Genomic DNA, 26,077 nt, shown 5'->3' on the forward strand with positions numbered 1-26,077 from the left:
CCAGGCTTTAATTTCTCTGCCTTAAGCCTATACTTCTCAACCGCTAAGGGTGATGGCTCCGAAAGCGCAGGTTCTTTATACACATAACTGAATGGGCGATGGGGGATGTTTATGAGTGGAGTAACCCACCATGGAATAAGGGCTTCAAGGCCGAGGCCACTCAGATATGCCTATTGGTAAATGCTTCAGTTTTTTACATCCTTGCCCTATAACAGGCTCTCTGGCCTTTTGCCCATAAACCTCCCTCATCTCTGAATTCCTAGTTCACTGAAGCAAGGAATACGCTCAGGACAGGAATCCATTTTAAGAATATTTTATTTATCTTTTGAGATTACATATTCATTATTGCTGATCTAATACAATCACTTAGACATAAAGATTTCCAAGAGCCTCTCAGAAATGGTGGTCCTTGGAGGTTTTATTTCCTTTCAGTAAGATGACAATGAGAACTAGATGATTATTTATATATATATGTATTACGTATGTATATATAGTTTAGAACTTGTCCACATATAATTTGCTGGTGTTGCCTATTTTCTTTCGGTACTTTTCCTTTATTAAAAAGCTTAATGCGACAATGCATTTTGATTTCTCTTTTAAAACCATGACAAAGTTAATTTTGAGAAAACCACAGGAGCAGCAATTTCAGATCTGTTCAGAGAAAAGCCAAGCAGCAGAAAAGCTTTGCAGGAGTATGTGGCCATAGGGAGCCGTGCTCATTCGGGAGGGGAGGATGAGGAGGTAGGAGGGCCGAGGGAAGGTTGACCAGATACCATTTTTTTTTTTCCTTAAACGAGAAAAAGAAAACTGAACATTTCATCAGAAGGCAAAAAAGACCGTGAAAACTAACACAAATTCATTGCAAAGAAAATGGTAAGTATCCCCACAAGCCAGGGCCACATATAAAGAGATAATTAGTCTTCTTTCTCATGCTTGGAGATTCCTAGGATGCATCTAAGGTGAGGGCTTGAGGGAAGAAGATACATTTGTTCTGATTACAAGGCAGAAAGAATACTGACCATATTCCAACACCAAGGCAGAACCCGAATACTCAGGAGGCCTAGTCCTCCTTTTCCTTAATGGTCATGGCACAGGGTCCCAGAAAGGAAGGAAGAGTGGTCAACTGAAACTTAAGAGACAAATACCTCACCATGGGGAGCAACACTGGCAACCTAACCTCGAAGCCCAGTGGGGCTCCTTTTTCATTTGGAGTGGGTCTCTTTGCAGTCACAAGGCAGACGGAGTATGCAATCAGGACCAGCACATAGTAAGCTCCACAGGCAGCCAGTCTTTGCTGAGAAACAGGTTATGACTTCTGGCTTAAGAATATAATAGGCTAGAGTCCAGATACTTGTCTAATGGAATATGCTCTGGATATAAGATGAGACACAGATCTCATCTGCTGAATCTTCTGCTAAAGGGATCCAATTAATTAATAATAATAAAAAATCAGAACTGGGTAGGCAAAAGGAAGAACTAGTGGAATTTTCAGCATTTATGGATCTTCATAAAAGAATATAGCCACATATGTGCTGAGATATATGGTCTCTGAGGAAGCAGCCTCTATGGCCTGAGCTCGCATACTATTTAAATGAGGCAAATAGCTATTTACCCTAAGGTTCACCTCCCTTTCTCCAAAAGGAAAGTCACTTCCAGATTAGCTCTTAGGGCATATGTGAAGACCAGGGGAAGTTGGAGAAGGTAGAAAATAGGGAGCAGAATTAGGTTGTAATGACCCTGGGTGGTCTTGTGTTTCCTTGAGTCACCTTGGTCTTAAGACTTTAAGAGAAAAAAGGGAAAAACAAATAGACAAGAGCGAGAGTGTTAAATAAGTTTAGCAGGGGGCAGAATGGACTCATTGCATTCAAGATTCCTAGGGCCATTCCAGACTTTCTTAAAACCAATCTGGTCCCAGTGGAACCCTTAAGACCAAATAGGGCAGTCTCCAAAAGGAACCCAACTCTTATGTGGGACACAAAATTTCAGGCTGCTCATATTGCAAATGTTTTATAATATTGGAATCACTCAAGAAACCACCTCTGCAGTACAGAATCCTAAGATGGACAAGGCCAGAACATAAAAAGACATCCTAGCAAAGAAGAAAGACCACAGACCAAATTGCAGAGACATTAGATCTCAGTTTCATCAGTGGCAATGGCCAAAGGGAAGAATGTCTGATGGGGTTCAAACTAGCTCTGATCATCTGGATTCAGTTTACAGTGTCATCCCTGCATAGCTTAGCCAGTTAAGCTGCAAACCCCTTCCCAGGAGACAGATATATTTTGCTTCCTTAGGGTGCTGAGCTGTGGGCCTGAAAGGCCTGCTGCATTTCCGAAGCCCTGGTCTCCCGCATCCCTTGGAAAGCAAGCCTTTTCCTGCTCAGTTTCAGAAGGCATTTTAGGTAACAGGAGGAAGCTGCATTTCACAATAAGCCTCCCTTTTCTGAGACAGTGCTGATCTGGAGGGAGCTTCCTGGCAAACTATCTGCTTAAATGACAAGGAAGTCAAAGTATGGGCCCCACGGGGCCGGCCCTGACTTCCTGAGCAGAGGCTAGTTGGGTTAGAAAGATGGCAAAACAAATGTCTGACAAACATCAGAGCAGCTGAGGAAAGTAACAGAGGCACACTCCTCTTGGAACATGAAAGTGTAAAAATGGACATAAATCTTTAAGGAGAAGAAAGGAGTCCTGGGCAAGGAAGGAGACTCCTGGGAAGCACAGGCACAGCTGGGTCCTTGGCACAGCTCGCCAAGGCCACAGCACTCCCTCCTGCCCAGCCATTTCATAAAAAAGGCAGTGACAGTGATGGTCGAGGCCGGGAACCCAGGCCCTGTTAATTCAGCGGCTTCCAAGAGGCCTCACCTGGGGAAGGGCCAAAGCTGAGAAAGGCAGCTGCTAAAAACTGATTCCAGAAAACCCAAAGACCAAGGAGTCTGGAATCCCTGGGCTAACTCCTGAGCCTGGATAAGAGAACAATGACCAGTGCCGAGGATCCAGCCAATGGGGAATGAGGCGAAAGATGCACTGGGAACCCCATGTCTTCTCCTCCTCAGCCGGTCCTCTGCAGCTCTCCCAGCCCACGGGGCAGCAACCACACTCTGGGCCAAGGCGACAGGCACAGGAGTCTAGATTTTAATAAATAAATAACCTAACATATAGGGTGAGCACGGCGGGCAGCTGATTGGAGAAGCAGCTTGCTGGGTTCTTTCCCATATAGGAGTGGAGAAAAGACTAGGAGTTTTATTCCTTAAAATTTCTTCTGGCTTGAGTTACAGGAACTTAATACCTGAAGGGAAAAAGAAAGATGAGACTCTGATGTTATCAGCTTGTGGGGATGCTGGGACATGAAGAGCCTGTACACAAAGGGGAAATGAGCAGGCAGGGACTTCTCTGGAGTGTGTGGTGAGGGGAGATAAATATGGTGCTTTTTCACATCAATGAAAAGGCCACTTTTCCTCCCCACAGGGGTGCACATCACTATCAGGAAGATGACGTGGCGAATTCAGGAAAGGGAGTACTATTTACTGTCTGGAGAAGGCCTCAAAGGGTCCTCTGGGTGTGGCAGTGAGGAGGAGTGGGTTTATTTTTTGAGCTCATATAAATATGGCGATGGATGCAAAGACCAAATTCAGTGCAGGAAGCTCTTCGCTACCCAGGCTTTGCTGTTTTTCTGGGGAGTCCAAGGTACCTGTAGTAATTGGGCTTGAAGGGCCCATTCTTGTTGAGTCCCAGATATTTGGCCTGCTCATCTGTCAGCTCGGTCAGGTGAGCATCAAAGGTGGGCAGGTGTAGGCTGGCCACGTACTCATCTGAAACAGATCACAACAGACCTGGTATAAGCATTCATGCTGCTTGTCTGGGGCTCTCTCTAGCTGTAAAAATTTTTTTTTCTTTGTAATTTTTTTAGGGCTGCGCCCTCAGCCTATGGAAGTTCTCAGGCTAGGGGTCGAATCGGAGCTGCAGCTGCCGGCCTACACCACAGCCACAGCAATGCTGGATCTAAGCCACGTCTGTGACCCACACCACAGCTCACAGCAACGCCACATCCTTAACCCACTGAGAGACGCCAGGGATCGAACCTGCCACATCATGGTTCCTAGTTGGATTCATTTCTGTTGTGCCACAACGGGAACTCCTACCTTCTAATTCTTGAAGCTGAATGAAAAATGCTCAACTTTTGCTTACTGGACCTCAATTCTAAGGAACGGTTGCTTTAACTTAAACCTACTGCTTTTCAAAGGAATAATATTTCCTCTTCACAAGATGTTTCAGTCTTGAACTTTGCCTTCTCCCCAGAAAAGTGAGGGAAAATGAAAGAATAGGCTCTAGCATCTAAAAGAAAGGATGGGATAATGGGGGGACTAAAAAAATGGGAAGCTCTCAACTTTTTAAAATTATTATTATTGTTTTAAATTAAGGTATAGTTGATTCACAATGTTTCTTCAATTTCTTCTGCACAGCCAAGTGACATAGTCACACACAGTTCCCTGTGCTATACAGGAGGACCCCACTGCCCATCCATTCCAAGTGGAAGTTTGCTTCCACTAACTTTTTTTTTTTTTTTTTTTTTTTTTTTTAAGGGCCACATGCTTGGTATATGGAGGTTCCCAGACTAGGGGTCAAATCGGAGCTGTAGCTGCCAGCCTACACCATAGCCACACCAATGCAGGATCCAAGCCGAGTCTTCGACCTATACCACAGCACACGGCAATGCAGGATCCTTAACCCACTGAGCAAGGCCAGGGATTGAACTGGCATCCTCATGGATGCTAGTCGGGTTCGTTAACTGCTGAGCCGTGATGGGAACTCTCCACCAGCTTTTGTTGAACGCTATACTTTGGGTCATGCAGAAAAACTAACACCTGAGGAAATCAGAAAGGAGTGACTAAAGGAGGACCTCACACTGTTTGCTTTGCTTTCAGTAGTCTTAGATATTCCAGGTTTTTATTTACATTCTCATATTAGTTATTTAGAGTTTTATATCATTTCCTATGTATTTGTTAGGTCTCTGTAACATAGATTGTTCTACTTTTTTTATGTCCTTCCAAAATGTCTACTGAAGGAAGAATATTGCAACTTCTAACAGGTGCTGTGCATCTAATGCTAAAGCAAAATAAAACCAGACCAGATTTATTCCCTGATCTTTGACTCGGGAGTTTATAAACACACTGTATCAGTCCAGGTGCTTGAGGCAGGTTCTTTAAAAATTTAAGACAGTTTAATGTTTCCCTTGTACAGAACAGCCACATAACTAACCTCTTATCAGAGGCTATTCAGAGTCCTTCCTTTGGCCTGAAACAATGGGGTCAGAGTTAGAAGCTACAGTAAGAAAGTCTTCTCGGTCTGGGAAAAGTTTGGTAGGGGTTCCTTAGCAGCCTAGAAGTGGAATAAGTCTGATGTCACAAGGTAGGAGATGATTCTCTGTCTTAGGAGAAAGTTGTTTTTTTTTTTTTTTGATCTTTTGCCTTTTTAGGGCCGCACCTGCAACATATGGAGGTGCCCAGGTTAGGGGTCGAATTGGAGCTACAGCTGCTGGCCTACACCACAGCCACAGCAACCTGGGATCTGAGCCACGTCTGTGATCTACCCCATAGCTCATGGCAGCACCGGATCCTTAACCCACTGAGCGAGGCCAGGGATTGAACACATGTCCTCACGGCTACTAGTTGGATTCGTTTCCACTGGGCCACAATGGCCGAGATTCTTTTCTGGCATAATAGATACTTTGGGAAAATCCCTTAAAATTCACAGGCAGGTAAACTAAATCACAGCAAAGTGTCAGGACTTCGTTAAGGCAACCTATTTGGAAAATGTCATAAATCAACTGGGGATGCAATTTAGGAATCCTAGCTCCTACTTTCTAAGATGAAGATATCTTTTTTTCCAGCCCTAAGGAATATACTGCCCCCAAGCTTCGCTTAGCCTCTGACTGTGAACTCCTTGGTAAGGATGAGGATAGAAGAGCTTATGCTTACCCATTTTCTTGGGCAGCAGGTAGACATCCTGCTTATAGCGACCCTCAGGAGCATTGTAGAGCTCTATCAAGGCAAGAGCCTAGAAAAGCAGAGAGATGGATGCTGACATGCCATTCACAGCCATCTACTCCAAATCACGTGAAATGCTGATGGGGTCATGACCTCTCCAGCCTGCTGCTCCCCCCTCCGGAGGCCTTACCTGAGTAGTAGCGGTGATGGAGAGCACAAATGTAGGCACTGTGGAGCAGCTTAGGTTCAGCAGACGGCCCTAGAGAGCAAGGGTTAACACATAAATGCGTTGGTTAGAAGAACTCTCTAGCTTTGAAGAGTGAGGGAAGAATAGGACTGCCATTTTCCAAACACTTCCCAACTAACATCTGGACAAAAAAGCAGGTGTTACATCAATGGAAATGAATTGATTGACATTTAAGTGAAATGTTAAAAAATTCTGGAAAATCTGATGAACTGTAGTAATAAGATTAAAAGCATCTCTGAGATTATGTAAAAAGGAATAGAGATGGTCATATGATACTGAGGCTTATGCTAAGGTATTCAAGGGTCCCTTGAATTTTCTACTTATTACAACAGAATATCTTCCTTCTGAGGCATATATAATTCCTTTGAAAAACTGTCTTAAACAATGATCTGGTCAAATCCAAGGGCAATCTCTCCAGGTTGTGATAGGACATATTTTTTAGTTTGGTTTTTTGGATGTGATGTTTTCTGTGCTTTTCCTTTTTTTTTTTTTTTTTTTTTTTTTTTGGTCTTTTTAGGGCCATGCCCGCAGCATATGGAGGGTCCCAGGCTGGGGATCCAATTGGAGCTGTTGCTACCATCCTACGCCAGAACCATAGCAACGCCAGATCCAAGCCACATCTGAGACCTGTACCAGAGCTCAAGGCAATGCTGGATCTTTAACCCACTGAGCAAGGCCAGGGATTGAACCCCCAACCTCATGGTTCCTAGTCGGATTCGTTTCTGCTGTGCCATGATGGGAACTCCTGCTTCATCCTTAATTTGGTTCTCCTGAATTTGAGGGCAGCCATTATTTCTAGTGGGTAATTCATAGAGTTATAAGGACTAGAGACTTCTCCCAATGCCATTCTTCCCTACTTTATTTCCCAGGAAGCTTTACCAGCTTTTTTTGGTTGAGCCATAACAGCCAAAAACAACTGTGGTATTTGCTTTTGTCACCAAAACTACTAGATGGACCTCTTTGGGTGACTAGAAATAAGTTACCAGACAATGGAGCTGACATTAAAGCAATTAATGTGTATTTAACAACCTGCCCCTCCCCTCCCTGTACACTCTCCTTTATAGATGCCCTGAAAGCATTTGAGAAGATGAGATAGGTGAAAAAAGATGAAAAGAACAGGAAGAATATGTAAGCATAAATTTAAAGGCCCCTAGAGGAAGACAATATATATTTTAACACTTCCATACTCAGTTTCTTTAATTAAAAAGAAAAGACTGAAAATCAAAACTCAAGGAAAGTATTACTATCCTCCTTGTAATCCTGGTATCTTTCCCTGAAGAAGAGAAAGTGTCAAGGTAAAACAGGGGGCCTTGTTACAGCCGTCAGAAATCTAGGATAGAGAAGAGAGGCTGCCAAGAAAGGAAAAGTGGCCAAACAGTGACATGGAAGACGAAGTGGAATGAAAGTCAAGAGTAAGGCTGAGCTAGAAGAAGCCAGGAGAGGAAAATATCAATCATACAGCCAATGTGTAGCTGGGTATCTACTAAACATCTGGCTCAATTTAGGGGAATAGACACTCAGAAACAGGGAATCTATTAGCAAAGACATGACCTTCCCAGAGTTTGCTTAAGATTGTTTTAGCTACAGCCAGGAATATCTACTTTGTGCTTACTGATTAAACCAGCCCACAAATGACATTATCTTTTTATAAGCATCACTCAAAGTGCCAATGGTTCTATCCGTTAATTCCTTCCACAGTAATAGTCATCATCTGACTCAACCTGCAGAGTGACATAGAGAGACAGGATAATTGGTGAAAAGTGGGGAACCAAAATAGTTTCTTAATTGCTGAATGAAAAGACCTTTCACAATCAGATGTAAAATCCACTGGTAAAGTAGTTAAGCTTCTGCTTAAGAGGAGTTGAAAGTCTAAGAGAACATGAGGAGGAGGGGACCTGGCTTAGGCAGGCTCTCCTATCAGGGATGAGTCTCCCCACCAGCCTCGGGTCTTACCTCTGCCAGCAATACTATCCTCTTGCCATCGGGCCATATTACATGGTCAACTTGGGATCTCACTCGCTCCCAGGTCAGTTCTGGTGTCCGCAGACTCGCCTGGAACACATACGGCAAGCACGTCATCAGCCATGCCAAGCCCTGCTATCTGGATGGAAAGATGTTGAAGGGAGCCGTTTCAAATAGCAAGTTGAAAGGAGCAACCAACATGCCAGATGGAGAATACCTGTCCCGGGTTGGTTAGGACTGGTCCATTTCAGGGAATTTAATCTTAGGCCCAGCCAGGGAGGGATCACTCAGGATGTCATTCCACCACATACACTGTACGCCCACTCTCTGCTGAGCACAGTAAAAGGTGCTAGGTGCTATGGGAAATACAAAAGAAACCAAAAACATGGTTTCTGCCTTCAAAAAGCTCATACCTTAGTTGGGGACACAAAACAATACATATGTGAGGGGATAAAAGCCTTCAATACTTACAAAGCAACATGCAAACAAGTGCAAACTAATACAGTGCAAACTGAATACATGAGTGCTGAAGAGATACAGAAAAAAGGAGGGTCAGAGCTGAGTGAGATTAGAGGAGGCTGAATGTCCTATACGTAGGTAGCATGCTGGGGTCCCAGGTTCTGCCCTCGTGTCCCAATGTCCCAGGTTCCACCTTCTCAATGATGGTGGTTCACCCTAAAGTTACAGAAGCTTTGTGTCCTAAGTGCAAGTGTGACGTAGCCTTTAGAGAAATGCTTAAATGGTAAAGCTCCCAATGGCTCACCCTCCTTCCATTTCTGTATATTGTATATTCCGAGAACAAGAGAAGAAGTGTTAAGTTTATTAACAGCAGCAATCAAATAACAGTCACAAGGTTTAAACTTAAGACAACAACTTCCTTCTTCCAAGAGGCAATACCTAAAATAGAAAAGGACTCTGTACTCTAAGAGTACCCATTGGCTCAAACTGGTAAAATTGAGAAGCTCTGCCAAATAGTAGTTTTCAGACAAATAAAGAGAAAAACTTTAGTTATTCAATAACCATTTATTGAGTACATACTATATTCTAGGCACTATAGCAAAGATCACTATTTTAGAAAAGACCATGAACTCCTAGACTAGACTGTGAGCTATTTACTGACAGGAACTGTATCTTCTTTTCTTTACTAATCTAGTGGGAAAGAGAGACATGTAAGAACATTTCGGTATATTCAGGACTTTATTAATGGTCTGGATAATTTCTTTATTAGGTAGATGGGAAACATAATCTCTCTTGAGATGTCAAGTTTCATAAATTAGTTCAACCCAACTAAAGGGCAAACAAAACTTTACGTGTACCTAATCTTTGACTAAGAAAATTCACTTTTAGGGCTCTAGCCTATAGAAATACTTGTTCGAGTTCAGAAATAAAAGTGCCCAAGGATGTTTACCCCAGTGTTAGTTGTAATAGCAAAAAATGTAAATCAACAAAGGAATGGCTAAGTAAATCAGGATAATTTCATACAATGGAACATTATGCAATCCTTAAAAAAGAAATTAGGTCCATATCTGTTATCATGAATGCCATATATTAATGTTAAGTGAGAAAAATCAAATTGCAGAAATAATACACTATAAACCCAATTTTGTAAATTTTTTACTTCTTTTTTTTTTTGGTCTTTTGTCTTATTAGGGCCCCACCCATGGCATATGGAGGTTCACAGGCTAGGGGTCCAATCGGAGCTGTAGCTGTCAGCCTACACCACAGCCATAGCAACGCCAGATCCGAGCCGCATCTGCGACCTACCCCACAGCTCATGGCAACACAGGATCCTTAACTCACTGAGTGAGGCCAGGGATTGAACCCACAACCTCATGGTTCCTAGTCGGAGTTGTTTCCGCTGTGCTATGATAAGAACTCCAATTTTTACTTCCTAAACACACTTATATTGCTTGCATTTTAAATTAAGTATGACTTTAAAATTAGAATTTTAAAAAGAAATTTCATAAATAAACACGCTATAAACAGAGTTAAAAAGAATTTAAGCAAATAGACCATTTTGGTAAGTTAAGGACATACAAAGTAAATCCCTCAATCCTTAGAAATATCACCAATACGATAACCACGTAGAGCCAAGAGATACTCCTTGGTGACACTGGGAATTTTTTATTGAGATGATGAGACTTTAAAGTATTTCAAGTTCTTAGTGTTTCATACTCTTAATCTTCCATTGGACAAGCAATCTTGGTGACTGGGAGTAAAGAGCTGACACAATTAACGAGTCTCCTGTCTTAGGAAGTATTCCCTGGGAAAAAACATAACGGTGGAATCAAAGAAAGAGCACTTTGGAGTTCCCATCATGGCTCAGCAGAAATGAACCTGACTAGAATCCATGAGGATGTGGGTTCGATCCCTGGCCTCGCTCAGTGGGTTAAGGATCTGGCATTGTCATGAGCTGTGGTGTAGGTCTCGGAAGCGGCTCAGATCTGGCGTTGCTGTGGCTCTGGCATAGACTGGCAGCTGCAGCTCCAATTGGACCCCTAGCCTGGGGTCCAACGTGCTGCAGGTGCAGCCCTTAAAATCATAAAAATAAAATTTAAAAAAAAAAGAGCACTTCTTATGACCATCATAAAATGATCAATCCTTGGGAGAGGTGGTTTACTAGAGCAATGGGATGGCTATGATGCAAACAAAAGATATGAGGGTTTAAAATGGGGTTTGAAGAAAAACTTGGTTATCTCTAGCATTGCCCAGGCAGCTCCAAAAACCTATTAAAGTCTATTTGGCAGTTATACTCCTTGAGGGCAGGGTTTCCCAGGGCTAGCACAGTTTTACAAGGATTTCTCTTAAAGACATCCAATTGTCTTTTCTGTGATTTACAATCACTAAGCAATCTACCAGGAAAAAAGTTCCCTATACCTACCCACTTCCCAGACTAGGTGTACATCCCACTCTAAAGCCAAGAACAACAGTCAGTGGTTATAGTCCTGCAACACATGGAGGCAGTAGCAAGTCTCAGGTTATAATTCTTTGGCTGGCAAAAACTTTTTCTTTTTTTCTTTTTTTTCCCCCGCTTTTTAGGGCTGCACCCATGGCATATGGAGGTTCCCAGGCTAGGGGTCTAATCAAAGCCACAGCTGCTGGCCTACACCACAGCCATAGCAATGCCAGATACGAGCCGCGTCTGCGACCTACACCACAGCTCATGGCAATGCCGGATCCTTAACCCACTGAGTGAGGCCAGGGATCGAACCTGTAACCTCCTGGTTCCTAGTCAGATTCATTTCCACTTCACCAGGATGGGAACTCCTGGCAAAAACTGTTAAAGCACGTGCACATAATGATTTTAACTACTTGAACTATGAAGCTTACAATATATAGGCTGTCTGTGTGATACATAAAGATAAGTAGGTCTTTTTTCAAGAGAAAGGAAGTAGGTGAAAGAAAGACTTGGCCAAAAGGCAGCTAAGAGCACAGTCCCTATCACAGATTCCCAAAGTACTCACGGTATTCTTTTTTTCAGAAAAAAATACAGCCTTCTAAATAACCAACTCTTCTTCATCTTCTTTTTTCAGTCACGTCTGCAGCATGTGGAAATTCCTGGGCCAGGGATGGAATCTGAGCCACAGCAGTAACCAGAGCCACAGCAGTGACAATGCTGGATCCTTAACCCACTGAGCCACCAGGGAATGCCTAAATGACCATGAGCTATTCCCTCCTAAAAATGCAGTAGTCAGCATCTCAGGGAGAGGTCAACTATAAATTCCTACACAAAAAAAGACCCTCAAATTTTTGATTACTAAAAATCTAGGCAAAAACATACCCAAATCATTCTCATTCACGGTTTTGCTGAGCAAACTTAGCCACTCAAAACCTTCCAATGGCTCCACTTGTATCCAGAATACAATCTACAGAGTAAATTCTAAAGGCCTACAAAGCTCTACATAACTCGCCACCTCCTTGCTGCCTCTTATTCTCCTCCTCTTGCCCATTCTGTTCCTGCCAGTGACATCTTTTCTGTTTCTCAAATACATCAAGCACGTTTCTATCTCATGATCTTTACTCAGCATTCTCTCTGAACAGAATGCTCATTCGGGTTTTGGATCAAATTCTATCTCCTCAAAGATACCTCCTCTGACCCCCTAACTAACAAAGCATCCTCAACATCCTCACCTTTCTGTTTTACTTCAATATTAGGCACTAACTGACAATAACTGTCTACTTACTATTTATTGTTTTTAAACAGGGTCTGTTTCCCACCCTAGAATAAACACAAGCTCCAGGAGAGCAGGCATATTGTTCACTGCCACTTTTTCTGCCAAATAGTTACTTAGCACAGAGCACAGCAAATATTCAATACAAATTTGCTATGTAGTGAATGAACATTCTGGAATCAATGACTAGTTGAGTTTGCTATTTTCTTTCTTTCTTTCTTTCTTTCTTTTTTCTTTTTTTTTTTTTTTTTGTCTTTCTGCCATTTCTTGGGCTGCTCCCGAAGCATATGGAGGTTCCCAGGCTAGGGGTTGAATTGGAGCTGTAGCTGCTGGTCTATACCACAGCCACAGCAATGCGGGATCCAAGCCGCATCTGTGACCTACACCACAGCTCATGGCAATGCCAGATACTTAACCCACTGAGCAAGGCCAGGGATCTAACCTGCAACCTCATGGTTCTTAGTTGGATTCGATAACCACTGAGCCACGATGGAAACTCCAAGAGTTTGCTATTTTCTTAAATTTCACTACCATTTAAGGTTGAGTAATTTAATTTTTCCAAAGCCATCCTAAACATCTTCTTTTCTGGGCCATTTAGTTTAGTCCTATACCTTCTGCTAAGAAGAGCACAAAGAGAGTTGAAAGACGGCTCTTGGCTAGGCTAGCGTCACTGGCAGAAACTGGGGCTACCTAGCAACACCTGCAAAAGTGGGTCTGGTCTCAAGGCAGCAGCCAGGGTGATCCTTTAAAAAAAAAAAATCATCCTTTTAAATCAAAAGTCATAAATCACACAATGGCTCCCTAGTCCTCTCAGAACACAATCAGGAGTTCTTACGATGGCCTCTGAGGCCCTATGAGATCTGGCGCATTACCTCTCTGAACTTAGCTCCTTTTCCCTGCTCCATGCTCTTCTGCACCAGCCACACTGGCCTCATTTTTAATCCTCAGATTAGGCCCAGTCGTGCCTCAGGGCATTTGCTTTGGCTGTTCCCTTGGCTTGAAACTGTCAACTAAAAGTCAGCATGGCTAATTCCTTCAGATGTGCTCAATCTTTACCTTCTTAATGAGGCTCATTCCTTGATCCCTACATTTAAAATTACAAATAGCACTCCTGATTCTCCTTACCATGCTCTACTTTTTTTTCCCATGGTGCTTTCACCTTCTAACATCCTCTAAATTTTACTTATGTTTATGGTCCTTCTTCTCACTGAAATATAAGCTCCATGAGGGCAGGAATCTTTGCCTGTTTTGTGCACTGATCCCAGGCATCTACAACAGCACCTTGCATATAACAATCACACAATAAATATTTGTGATTGAAAGTAAAGAGTCTCCTGGCCTTTATCCTGAGAGATTACTTACATCTGGGTTGCCGCTGGAAGAGAGATTACTGTCACAATTTGAAGTTAATCTGAAAAGCATGAGGAGATACTAGTATAAAGTACAGAAAAACAAAAAAAAATTGGATTGAAAGTCAAAAACCCTGGACTTTGTGCTCCGATTTCGTTTTCGAATCGATGGCTATGACTGAACAATGCACTTCAGCTTTTCGTTTCCCAAGTGAAAATCAGGAATAAGGATAATGCCTTGTAGGGTGGTCAAGAGGATGAAATGAGATAAAGCAAAAATATAAAAATCATATGATCGCATTTGGAATTATTTTTATCTTAGACTTCTTGAGGGTTTAAAAGGAAAATTCTTTCCTGCTTCCCTAACTCAGAAGATTTCTCTCTAGGCTTCAGAGCATGACTACTTCTCTCTAAGCTTTTTCCTTTTGGGAGCTCTATAAGCAGATTAATCCAGAAAAGGACAATCATGGGCTAGACAGTTTTAGAAATACTACTATCTTTGTCCCTTCAGTAAAAGGGCAGTATGGCACATAAGTAAAACTCAACCAAAAACTAAATAAATTATTCATTATAAGCAAAATATCACGGTAAGACAGAGAAATGGAGCCATGCCACTCAAAACCTTCAAGGGTAGAAATAGGCTTTAGCAGGCTGGTTGTTCAGCTATTTTTTAAAAAAATATTTTTTTTTAGTTATAGCTGATTTACAATGTTCTGTCAATTTCTGCTGTACAGCAAAGTGACCCAGTTATACATACATATATATATATGCATTCTTTTTCTGACATTATCCTCCATCATGGTCCCTCACAAGTGATTAGATATATCATGGTAAGACAGAGTAATGGAGCCATGCCACTCAAAACCCTCAAGGGTAGAAATAGGCTTTGGTAGGTTGGTTGTCCAGCTATTTTTAATAACAGAAGAATAGAGAACAGAGTTGAAAAGAGAAACCATTTAAAATAGATATCCAACAGGCTCTCAGTATATTAACTGATCCTTACCTGGCAATGCTGAAGCTCAATCAGAGCAGCCCTCAGTGGAGATGAAAGCATGCTTTGCTTGAGCCATTTACCCAGAGAGAAATACAGTTGTGCCAGAAAAATGCCACAAAAATTTAAAACCAGAGTGAAAGTCACACTGAGAGATACTTTGGTAAGTCTGTAAAGAAATAAATAACACTTCTATTAACTATTACTTGGGCAATCAAGTAGGGCCAACTGTTATGGTGGATTGGAAAATTTTAGGGTGAATATAATAAAATTAGAGAACCAAAATGGTAGATTTTTCCAGGTTTGAGGAACACATGCTGCTGAATTGATTGTGACAATTACACATCCAATTACTATAGTTTGGAAAATATGTTAAGGGGAGACCTAGCCCCACGAAAGAGGGAGAGAAAAGGAAAACCACCACGTCTGACGGACACAGTCAGTCTTAAGCAGTGTTCTCATCCCAGCCCATAGATTTCCCTGCCTTGACTTGTTTCCTTGAACCAACCTATTTATCTCACCTTAGGGGTAGCAATCAAGTATCCCCAAAATACTGACCAGCATACTGACTCATATTTACTACATCTTTTTTTTTTTTTTTTTTTTTTTTTTGTATTTTCTAGGGCTGCACCCTTGGCATATGGAGGTTCCCAGGCTAGGGGTTTAATCGGAGCTGTAGCCATGGGCCTACGCCACAACCACAGCAACGTGGGATCCGAGCCGCGTCCTCAACCAACACCACAGCTCACAGCAACGCCAGATCCTTAACCCACTGAGCAGGGCCAGGGATTGAACCTGCAACCTCATGGTTCCTAGTCGGATTCGTTAACCACTGAGCCATGACGGGAACTCCTCTTTTTTGTATTTTTGACTTTACCTAGCTTAGTCCTAAACACAAAGATAAAATGGCTTAGACTATAAGTAGGTATCAAGCTTAGTAGAAAAAAATAAATAAATCATTTGAAATGATTGAGATGAAGAAGCTTTGTAGAATCCATATGCATAGGCCATAAGCCTAGTAAGTGAACAGACTGTAAGCAGCTCTGCCAGGACAGTCATTTGAGAAGGGCTTGTGACCCTGCTCTTTCTTCTTCTAGTTTATGTTTCTTGGGAAGCAGAAGGAAAAAAGGCCCCAGTGATGAGTCACTTGATCTTACCACGTCAATCTCCGTGTTCGAATGTCCCATGTTGCAAACGATGCAGCTATTTTTCATACGGTCCAAATGCTCTCTGGTTACCACATTCTTGTTACCTTAAAAACAGAAGAGATGTCCACGTGAAAAGGAATGAAATTGGACCCCTGCATCATGCCATATGTAAATTTAACTTAAAACGGATCAGAGCCCCAAATGTAAGGGCTAAAACTATAGCACTCTTAGCAAACATAGGAATAAATCTTTGTGATCTGGATTAGCCAATGGTTTCTTAGATACATCACTTAAAGCACAGACAACCAAAGGGAAAAAAAATAGAACTGGATTACATTGAAATTAAAAACTCTTGTGCTACAAACAATATGCTAAGAAAGTGAAAAGACAACCTACAGAATAGGACAAAAATATCTGCAAATCATACGTCTGATAAGAACTCTTACAACTCAATGATAAAAAGATAACTCATTTTAAAAACGAGTACAGGATATCTGAATAGACAGTCTTAAAAGAAGATGTACAAAACATGATCAGCATCATTATGGGTTCCCACTGCAGTGCAGTGGGTTAAGAATTCAACTGCAGCAGCTGCTTGGGTTGCTGCAGAGATGCAGGTTTGATTCCTGGCCTGGAGCAATAGGCTAAAGGATCCCACATTGCTGCAGCTGTAGTAAAGGTCTCAGCTGTGGCTCAGATTCAGTCCCTGGCCCGGGAACTTCGATATGCTGCAGGTGCGGACCACACAAAAGACGATCAACTTCACTAGTCATTAGGGAAATACAAATCAAAACCACAAGGTGACACTATTTCACATATACTAGGAATGCTGTAATTAAAGACAAAACAAAACAAAAACCCGAAAATAAGATGTGTTTGCAAAGCGTGAAGAAATTTTAACTCTCAGCCATAATAAACTGATGCAATTGACTTTGAAAAAGTTTGGCATTTCCTCAAAATGCTAAAAGCAGAGTTACCATATGATTCAGCATTTCTACTTGTAGGTATATACCCAAGAGAAATGAAGACATGTTCACAGAAAGACTTGCGCACAATGTTCACAGCAGCATTATTCACAATAGCCAAAAAGTAGAACAGTCCAGTGTCCATCAACTGATGAATGGACATCATTGAAATGTGACATAAATTTAAAATGGAATATTATTCAGCAATAAAAAAGAGTGAAATACTGATAGATGCTGCAACGTGCATAAACCCTGAAAATATTATGTTAGGTAAAAAAATAAGCCAGTCACAAAAGACCGCATATTGTATGATGCTGTTTACATAGGCAAATCTAGAGAGATAGAATTTAATGGTAGCTTAGGGCTGGGGAGAGGTGGAAGATAAAATGAGGAGCCATTGCTAATTGTATGGAATTTCTTTGGGGGATGAAGAAAATGTTCTGGAATTAGATAGTGGGGTGTTGCACAATGTTGCTAAAAATTACTGAATTCATATTTTAGAAAGCTGACTTTTATGGTAAGTAAATTATATCTCAATAAAAAAAAATTAGACTGTGGTGATGGTTGTATGACCCTGTGAATTTGCTAGAGAATACTGAACTGTACTCTTAAAATGGGTGAAATGTATGGTAAGTGAATTACATCTCAATAAAGCTATTTTCTTCTTCTTATTTTTTTTGGCCATGCCTATGGCATGTAGAAATTTCCTATTTGGGGATTGAACCTGTGCCACAGCAGCAACCCAAGTGCTGCAGTGACAACGGCAGATCCTTAACTACTGAGCCACAGAAGAACTCCTTGATAAAGCTATTTTTTAAAAAAGAGATCGAGTGATTGATGTGAAGCAATAACAGTTGCTTGTGGTCTCTTTTTGCCCCCAGCTTTCCTTGACGCTACAAATAATATTTTTATTCTTAAATATTTTGATTCTCCTCCTTTAAGATACAATTATAAAAGAAACACAATATATTCCCATGGTTTATGGTTCTAACAAAGACAAAATAGTATCTCAGTCCAAGGAAAGTAGCCATATCTGCATATTCCCCTCTACGACTCAAAATCTACCTCTCTGGGAATTAACAGAACTACCATTCTCACTTTCTCTAACTATGAGGATTTTTTGCTCTAGCCTTGCTTTAATTACAAGGACTAGAGAGAAATACACACACTTTTGGAGGTAAAATAAAACATCCAATGTACAAATTTAAGATCTAGCTTCCCAAATAAAACTCATCGGTAGCCATTGCCTGCATAACTAAGGATGGATGGAGATAACAGAAGAGTTTAAAGGGCTGGTGAGAAACTTTCTTCTAGGGATGACTTAATGACATACTTTTGGTTGGAGCTCTAAAGAGGGAGAAAGAATGTGAAAGACGGACTGCTTTTGTGAACTAGAATCTTTGTTTTTTAGAGTCTGGTTTTGTTCAGAACATCTCCAGTTATGTTTCACTTGTTCCATGAAAGCATTCTCAAGGGCCACCACATTTTATGTCCTAATCATACCTGTACAGGTAATAACAATGTCCACTTGTCGGATGACCTCATTTAATTTCACCAGTCGAAATCCATCCATGCTGTAAAAATAAAGCATGATCAATTAACCTGAACAGACAGCTGGGGAGCCTTTTGCCACAATCTCAAAAGCTATTATCTAAGCTTCTTTGGTACCTACGTCACTTCTCAATATAGTTGGACTATTCTTAGCAGTGAAAAATTCAAATCTTTTCCTTAGTTCATATAGGACAGAAATAAAAGGTTCTTTTGTATCACTGGGACCTAATTCTTCCTGATAATAGGGAGGCAGGGTTAACCATGAGATTCCCCAATCAAATTTCTAGAAAGTGCAATTTTTTTTCCTTTTAGGGCTGCAGGTGCAGCATACGGAGGTTCCCAGGCTAGGGCTACGGCTGCTGGCCTACACCACAGCCAGAGCAACGCAGGATCCCGCATCTGTGACCTACACCACAGCTTGTGGTAACATCAGATCCTTTAACCCACTGAGTGAGGCCAGGGATTGAACCTGCCTCCTCATGGATACCAGTCAGGTTTGTTTCCACTGCACCCCAATGGGGACTCCTAGAAAGTGCAATTTTACCTGAACCTACTACCTCACGGAAACTGCTCTCCTCCCCGAGATTATCAATGAGCTCCTGAAGGCCAAAAAGTTTTTTTCTCAGACCCCAAGATTGCTTGATTTCCTCCGCTACATTAAACTATTTCCCTTCCTTAAAACTCTATACTCTTCAGAGTTCGTGATACTGTTTCTCTTGGTTTTCTTACTTTTTTTTTTTTTTTTGTCTTTTTAGGGCCTCACCTGCGGCATACTGAGGTTCCCAGGCTAGGGGTCTAATCAGAGCTATAGCTGCCGGCCTACACCACAGCCACAGCAACGCAGGATCCAAGCTGCATCTTCGATCTACACCACCGCTCACGGCAATGCTGGATCCTTAACCCACTGAGCAAGGCCAGGGATCGAACCCGAGACCTCATGGTTACCAGTTGGATTTGTTTCCAGAGCACCACAACGGAAACTCCTTTCTTACTTTTCTGATTGTTCCTTCTCAATTTCAGGCAATCTTTAAATGTTGGTATTCTGTAGGGCACTCTTTATTCTTTCAGCATTTATCCAATCCCTTTCCTTGGCTATAAAAGATGCCTCACAGACGGCTGATCTGCACATTGATATCTTTAGCTTAGATCTCTGCAAAGCTTCAGAGCCATGGATGAAATTCTCCACTAGACAGCCCCTCCACAGGCCCCACAAGGACCTCTAACTTACTGTGCATGAAGAGACTCATTGTCTTCTCCATGCCACCAACCCTATCTATCTCTTCTTCCATATTTTCTATCTTAATAGCATTGCTGTTCATTCAACTGTACGAGCCAAATAAACTAGAATGTCCTAGCCTATTGCTTCTCCCTAATTAAAACTGTCACCAAATCTGGTTGATCCTTTTTCCTTAATTCCTTAAAATCTCTAATCTATCCCTTCTCCATACAAACTGGCATTATGTTCAGGTCTTACTAATTCTTGCCTAGATTGCTACAGCAGCCCCTGGCCCAGTCTCATCACCTCTGGGTTTATGTCTCTAATTCATTTTGCAGGGTGATTTCCCTTCATGTAATTTGGATCATATCACTGCCTTGCTTAAAATACTTCAGTCGCCTGTTCTCAGGATAAGACCCAAATACTTCTGTTGATATATGATATAAGATTATACTGACATATGATTCCTACCTCCGGTATTACCATTCCCCCAAACTTATCCTATCGGCCAGCTTCATCAAAACACTTCCAGCTTCTTAAACATAAACATGCCACGTGTCTCCGTCCTAGGTGACCTTACACATGGTCCCTGCACCTAGAACTTATTTCCAAACTAACAAGTCACTTATACAAGTTTCAAGACTCGGCTCCAATGACAGCTCTTTCTGCCCCCTTGCTCTTTAGATGTTTCTCCTTTGTGCTCCTACAGAAGCACGTGCTTCTCCACAGCACAGCACTTGGTACACTGCACAGCGGTTTGTCTGTATGCTTCTCAAAGCAGGGACCTTGTCTCATTCATCTATTCATCTTATTCTTCCTTGGCACAGAGCACAGGACCTGACATAGAATAAGCAATCAGTTCACGTCTATAAGATAGTTTGAATCAGTATCTCCATCAGTATTAAAGCATGTTCCCATTTCTCTAATGAACCCTGAAAGTGCTAGAATGGTGATGGTTCCTTTGTGTGCTAGAGCTCCGACTCAGATAAAGCTCACAGCTCCAATGGAGAAATCTGTGTGTTGATGGCTAGGGTGTGTGAAGAGTAGAAGGAGAGGGGAAAATGCTTATGGTAACATCTTTATGTCCTGCCCCCTCTATCCTGGGTACCTTCCTCTTGAGGGTTAATGGTAAAGACTGGGTGGTTATTCAGGCTACAGACCCCAGGGACTTTGCAGTAGTTTTCAGGGACAGCGGTAGTTCCATCCTGCTGAGCGTGGCAAGAGACAATTTCAATACTAGCTACCACTTAGTGAATATTACGTGGCAGCACCTCTACACTTGATATAATTATATACTTATTATATAATGTATAATCATATGTAATGATTATATAATTATATTATGAACTTTCACATTTGAGGTAGATAAGATTACCCACATTTTACATGAGAAAGGAACTATTTTTTTTAACTTTTAATTTTGGAATCATTTCATACTTAAGAATTATATGGAGAGTACCCTTCAATTATAATTATAAGACTACCCTTCTGTAAGAGTTATAAGACTGCACCCCTAATTTGGATTTGTCTGATGTTTCTTCCTGCATACATTAGGAATGCATTTTGGGGAGGAAAGTGACGCAGGTGCTCTTTTCAGTGCATCACTTCAGAAAGGACCTGATTCCAGCCTATGCCTTTTCCGTCCATTGTTTTCAAAGAGAGAAGGATTGCCTGTGGAGACGGTAAGGGGCAACTTGTTCTCTTGGCTCAAGGCATCGCCTGTTACTATTTCCACAGGAGTTCTAAACTGTAGCTTCTCTGATAGTCTCTGAGCTCTCAGAGTAGAGTTCCTTGATCTTTGGAAGATGGGTGCTTACAGTTAATAGGAGCCTCTCCGGATCTGGGCCCTTCTAAGATAAAATGTGGCATTAACCAGGTCAGTCTTTGGAGGCAGCTGTAAGATCACACGTTAGACGGTGGTGCAGAGGAAAGAGCCAGTCTCCCTTTGCATGCTTACCAGGCTTGAAGAGCACAGATGGGGTCAATCTCAGTAACATACACAATGGACCCCATAGCTTTTAAGGCAGCGCAGCACCCCTTCCCCACCTGAAGAGGGGAGAAAATATGCATCATAAGGCAAGTCACGAAGAAAACAGTTTCTCAAAGCTTCCGGTGAAGTGTACCCTCCTTTCCCGCCCCCAAAAGGAATTTCACTGAATAGATTCATGCTTGGGGAAGAACAAGAAACACAAATAAGTGAATGCAGTTCATAAACAAACTCCTAAACCCTGCTTAGCACATGCATGTGCATAAGAACACCCACACTCACGATTTATAATCAAAACACAAGCTAAAAGAACATCATAAACACGAGTGCTGGAACAGTCAGAAAATCAACTTAAAAAATAGCAAAAATGCAAAGGGAAAAAGAAAGATTGTACTTTAACCAGAGAGCCCTTGAAGTTACTTTTTTCCCATCTAAAGTGGTACATGAGTGTACTTTTATGTCCATACAAGTGAAAAAGTCTAGTGTATTTCAGCAAAATATATTTTAAACATCTAATAACTGAAAAGTTATATCTTACCTCTCCGTAGCCACAGACCACCACCTGCTTTCCACCGAACATCATGTCTGTTGTCCTTTTAAGTCTATAGAAAAAACAAAAAACCCAAAAAACCCCATTAAATCAGAAAAATCTCATTTCTCCCTTGACATTAGATTTGAGCCTTTTTATTGTCATGTTTTTCTTTTTTTTTTTTTTGGTTTGGGTTGTTTTTTCATGTTGAAAGCAAGCCTGGTTTCTTTCTTAGAGAAGCTATTTAATGACCAGAAAGAAAGGTTCAATAAAATACATTTTTTCTTACTCCATGCTATCCAATCAATTCCATCTACATGTGAGGCCTTTTTTTTTTTTTTCCTTTTCCCCCCTTGTCTTGGGAGTGGTGCAGAAGGAAAGAAGCTATAGACCACAAGGTAACTGTTTTTTTTCCTTGTCTTTTTTAGGGCCGTACCCGTGGCATATGGAGGCTCCTGGGCAAGGAGTTGGGGGCTGTACCCGCCGGCCTATGCCACAGCCACAGCAACACTAGATCTGAGCCGCGTCTGCAACCTACACCACAGCTCACCACAACGCCAGATCCTCAACGCACTGAGCAAGGCCAGGGATTGAACCCACAACCTCATGGTTCCTAGTCAGATTTGTTAACCACTGAGCCACAACAGGAACTCCCCAGTTGGAAAGTTTATCACTATCTGAAGGTGCCCATGAGCTCTTACTACTCTGCAGGTTTCTAGAACATGGATGAAGTTTTCCTCCTTTCTTTGTTTTTCTTTTTCGCATGCACCCACAGCATATGGAAGTTCCCGGGCCAGGGATCAAATCTGAGCTGTACCTGCGATCTATACCACAGCTGCAGCAACGCTGGATCCTTAACCTACTGCGCCAGGCTGGGGATTGAACCAGCATCTCTGCAGAGACAAGCTGGATCATTAACCCACTTGGTCACAGCGGGAACTCCCCTATTTGTTAATTAACTTTAATTCCTGCTCCACTGCTTCCATCTTACTCTCACTTTCATTCATTTCTGACATTAAAGTATCTTTCTTATCTGTAAGACACTGCTTAGGAGGGACTCTGTCCATGACCCAGTAGAGGTATCTTTATGCATCTTTTATTAAACTTATAGGCAAGACTTGGGACTTGAAAAATATAAAAGAAACTTAGGGAAGTTCCCATGTGGCACAGCAGGTTAAGGATCTAGTGATGCCACAGCAAGTTTGATCCCTGGCCTGGTAACTTCCACATGCTGTGGGTGTGGCCAAACAAATTTTTAAAAATTAAAGGAAACTTTGTTGTGTATGAGTAAATATTTTTATGAGTATATATCCAGATCATTATTGATTTTATTGGGTACAAAGCCAACACTGTATAACATACATATGTGGACAGAACTAGGGACAGTCTATTAACAGACTGACAGGTTGAGAATTTACTCAGATGTCCAATCTATATGCTAATACTGTTGACTCCAAGAAGTAATAATTAGAGAATTCCCATCATGGCACAGCGGAAACGAATCCGACTAGGAAACGTGAGGTTGTGGGTTTGATCCCTGCCCTTGCTCAGTGGGTTAAGGATCTAGCATTGCCATGAGCTGTGGTACAGGTCGCAGATGCGGCTCAGATCTGGCGTTGCTATGGCTGTGGCGTAAGCCAGCGGCTACAGCTCTGATTAGACCCCTAGCCTGGGAACCTACATATGCTACAGGTATAGCCCTAAAGAAAAAGAAAAAAAAAAAAAAAAAAAGACAAAAAAATAAAGAGTAATAATTAACAATAGTTTGAATTTGCATTTGATATCACTCCCTACTATACAAAAATAAAAAGATTTCAAAGCAAAAGTCTTCCCTTAAGATCTAACTCAATTCTAGACGTTATTGTACGGTTCCAGAATGAAGCAGCAACAGAACTAACACTGAACACCAGGATTCACACCTTATCTCATTTAATCCTCACAACAATTCAGTGAGGTAGGTCTTAACTGCCACCATTTTACAGATGAGGAAATAGACATAGAGGTTAAATAACTAGTCTGAGGCCTCATAGGTAATAAATGAGTCAGTTGTCAAATCAAGGTCCTTCGTGCTCCAGTGCCTGTGGTGTCACAAACTGCCAGGGGTCCAGGCTAGTAGGCCTAAAGGCCCTTTCTTTGCTTCTCCCGTAACCTATACAGGATGGAAACCATTTGGCTTGGCAATATTCTAAACTGACTAGTTTCACATAGGCAATTACTGAGTCTTCCTAGCAAGAATGAAGGAATGTCAGGACACAAAGGTGGAAACAGAATGTGGGCACTGCAGAAGCATGGTGTTTGATATTGTATATTTAGGTAGATTTCTGTCAGACTTGCAGTTCTTTTTTTTTTTTTTTTTTTTTTTTTTTTTTTTTTTTTGCTTTTTAGGGCTGCACTCATGGCATATGGAGCTTCCCAGGCTAGGGGTCGAATCGGAGCTGTAGCTGCTGGCCTACACCACAGCCACAGCAACACAGGATCCAAGCTGTTTCTTCGACCTACATCACAGCTCATAGCAACACTGGATCCTTAACCCGCTGAGCAAGGCCTGGGATCGAACCTGCATCCTTAGGGATGCTAGTCAGATTCGTTAACCACTGCGCCACGATGGGAACTCCCAGAATTGCAGTTTTTACAGATTTGAAAAACTAGAAATGCGTCTGGGAAATGACCCTTTGCTCACCACAACTTCCCAGATAGCCAGAGAATTACATGATAGTTGGAGCTTAAGAACTGACAACCTGACCTAGAAGAGAAACATAGGAACCTTTTCCTAAATCATCAAAGATACTTATTTGTTTATAATGACCTTCGTTACTGACTTTCAGGGTCCAAAGCAAAAACTCTGCCACCAATAGATAGGGGCTGGTCTGACTTCTTAAAAAAAATAGATTTGCTTGTAATAGTGATAGCAATGGTAGCTCTGGGTTATAAAATATTGAGTATGATGTGATGACAGATTCAGAGGTGCAACACAATCATTTCCAGAAAAAACTAAAATAAAAAAAATTTAGAACCTCAATTCAGCAACTCAAGTTCATCCCAAAGATAATGATACATTACCCATCAAGAATTGATTCACGGCAACAGTAGAGGTTGTCAAATTTCTGTTTGGTAACTGAGTCATTGACATTCATGGCTGGGACACACAGCTTCCCAGCTTTGGATAGCTGGTACAGCCTGAGGATGAAAGAAATCAAGAACATAAAACAATGAGATACTGCAATCCACCATCAGTTTCATATCAAATTTCACAAATATGTTAACTGAGTAGGCATGAGAGCCTGAGACATAACTAGTTTCATCCTGTTAGGTGTATATGGAGAAATAAAGAATATCTTTCTAGAGCCTTGTATACAGCTTAGAAGTAAAGACCTTAGTCAAAAGGCAGAGGAAAATCTTTGATCTACCTTTAAAGTTTAAGGATTAAAATGTAAAATTTTAGGAGTTCTCGTCATGACTCAGTGGTTAATGAATCTTGACTAGGAACCATAAGGTTCCTCGCTCACTGGGTTAAGGATCTGGCGTTGCTGTGAGCTGTGGTGTAGGTCACAGACTCGGCTCAGATCTGGCGTTGCTGTGGCTGTGGTGTAGGCCGGCGGCTACAGCTGCGATTGGACCCCTAGCCTGGGAACCTCCACATGCTGCAGGTGCAGCCCTAGAAAAAGAAACTAAAGACAAAAAAAAAAAAAAAAGTAAAATTTTGGATTGCTTACTAATTTTATTTCTTTTTAATTATAAAAAAGAGTAACTTAAAGTACTATTTTCTTCTTCTTTTTTTGGCCACGCCCATGGCATGCAGAAGTTCCTGGGCCAGGGATCAAAACTGAGCCACAGCAGTGACCAAAGCTACAGCAGCTTCAACACCAGATCATTAATCCACTGGTGTTACCAGAGAATTCCTTTTAAAAGTACTTTTTCTCCCCCTTTTTAGTGCCATACCTGCAGTATATGGAAGTTCTCAGGCCAGGGGTCAAATT

At 41.6% G+C, this 26,077-nt stretch overlaps 1 protein-coding gene across 15 annotated transcripts in view; it reads right to left on the reverse strand.

Moving 5' to 3' along the window:
- Positions 1-297: 297 nt before the first annotated feature.
- AHCYL2 (adenosylhomocysteinase like 2) overlaps positions 298-26,077 on the reverse strand; it is a 172,082-nt gene continuing 146,302 nt past the window's right edge. For 13 of the 15 annotated variants that reach the window (XM_005657758.3, XM_003134679.5, XM_085005482.1 and 10 more), the window contains 10 exons: positions 25,161-25,277; positions 22,110-22,173; positions 21,542-21,630; positions 18,321-18,391; positions 15,862-15,956; positions 8,184-8,282; positions 6,174-6,242; positions 5,975-6,053; positions 3,688-3,808; positions 298-3,285 (listed from right to left, as the gene is read on the reverse strand). In XM_005657758.3, the coding sequence (XP_005657815.2) occupies positions 3,279-3,285; positions 3,688-3,808; positions 5,975-6,053; positions 6,174-6,242; positions 8,184-8,282; positions 15,862-15,956; positions 18,321-18,391; positions 21,542-21,630; positions 22,110-22,173; positions 25,161-25,277 (811 nt within the window). In that variant the 3' untranslated portion in view covers positions 298-3,278. Of the gene's footprint in view, positions 3,286-3,687; positions 3,809-5,974; positions 6,054-6,173; positions 6,243-8,183; positions 8,283-15,861; positions 15,957-18,320; positions 18,392-21,541; positions 21,631-22,109; positions 22,174-22,266; positions 23,726-24,583; positions 25,278-26,077 lie in introns of those variants that run through there. The other 2 variants (XR_014833909.1, XR_014833908.1) reach the window with 2 other exon arrangements.

This window comes from Sus scrofa, chromosome 18 (assembly GCF_054392235.1).
Source record: "Sus scrofa isolate SSC_HxYL_T2T_F1_AM1 chromosome 18, Sscrofa_HxYL_maternal_Yorkshire_Landrace_v2.0, whole genome shotgun sequence".
Lineage (NCBI taxonomy): Eukaryota > Metazoa > Chordata > Mammalia > Artiodactyla > Suidae > Sus > Sus scrofa.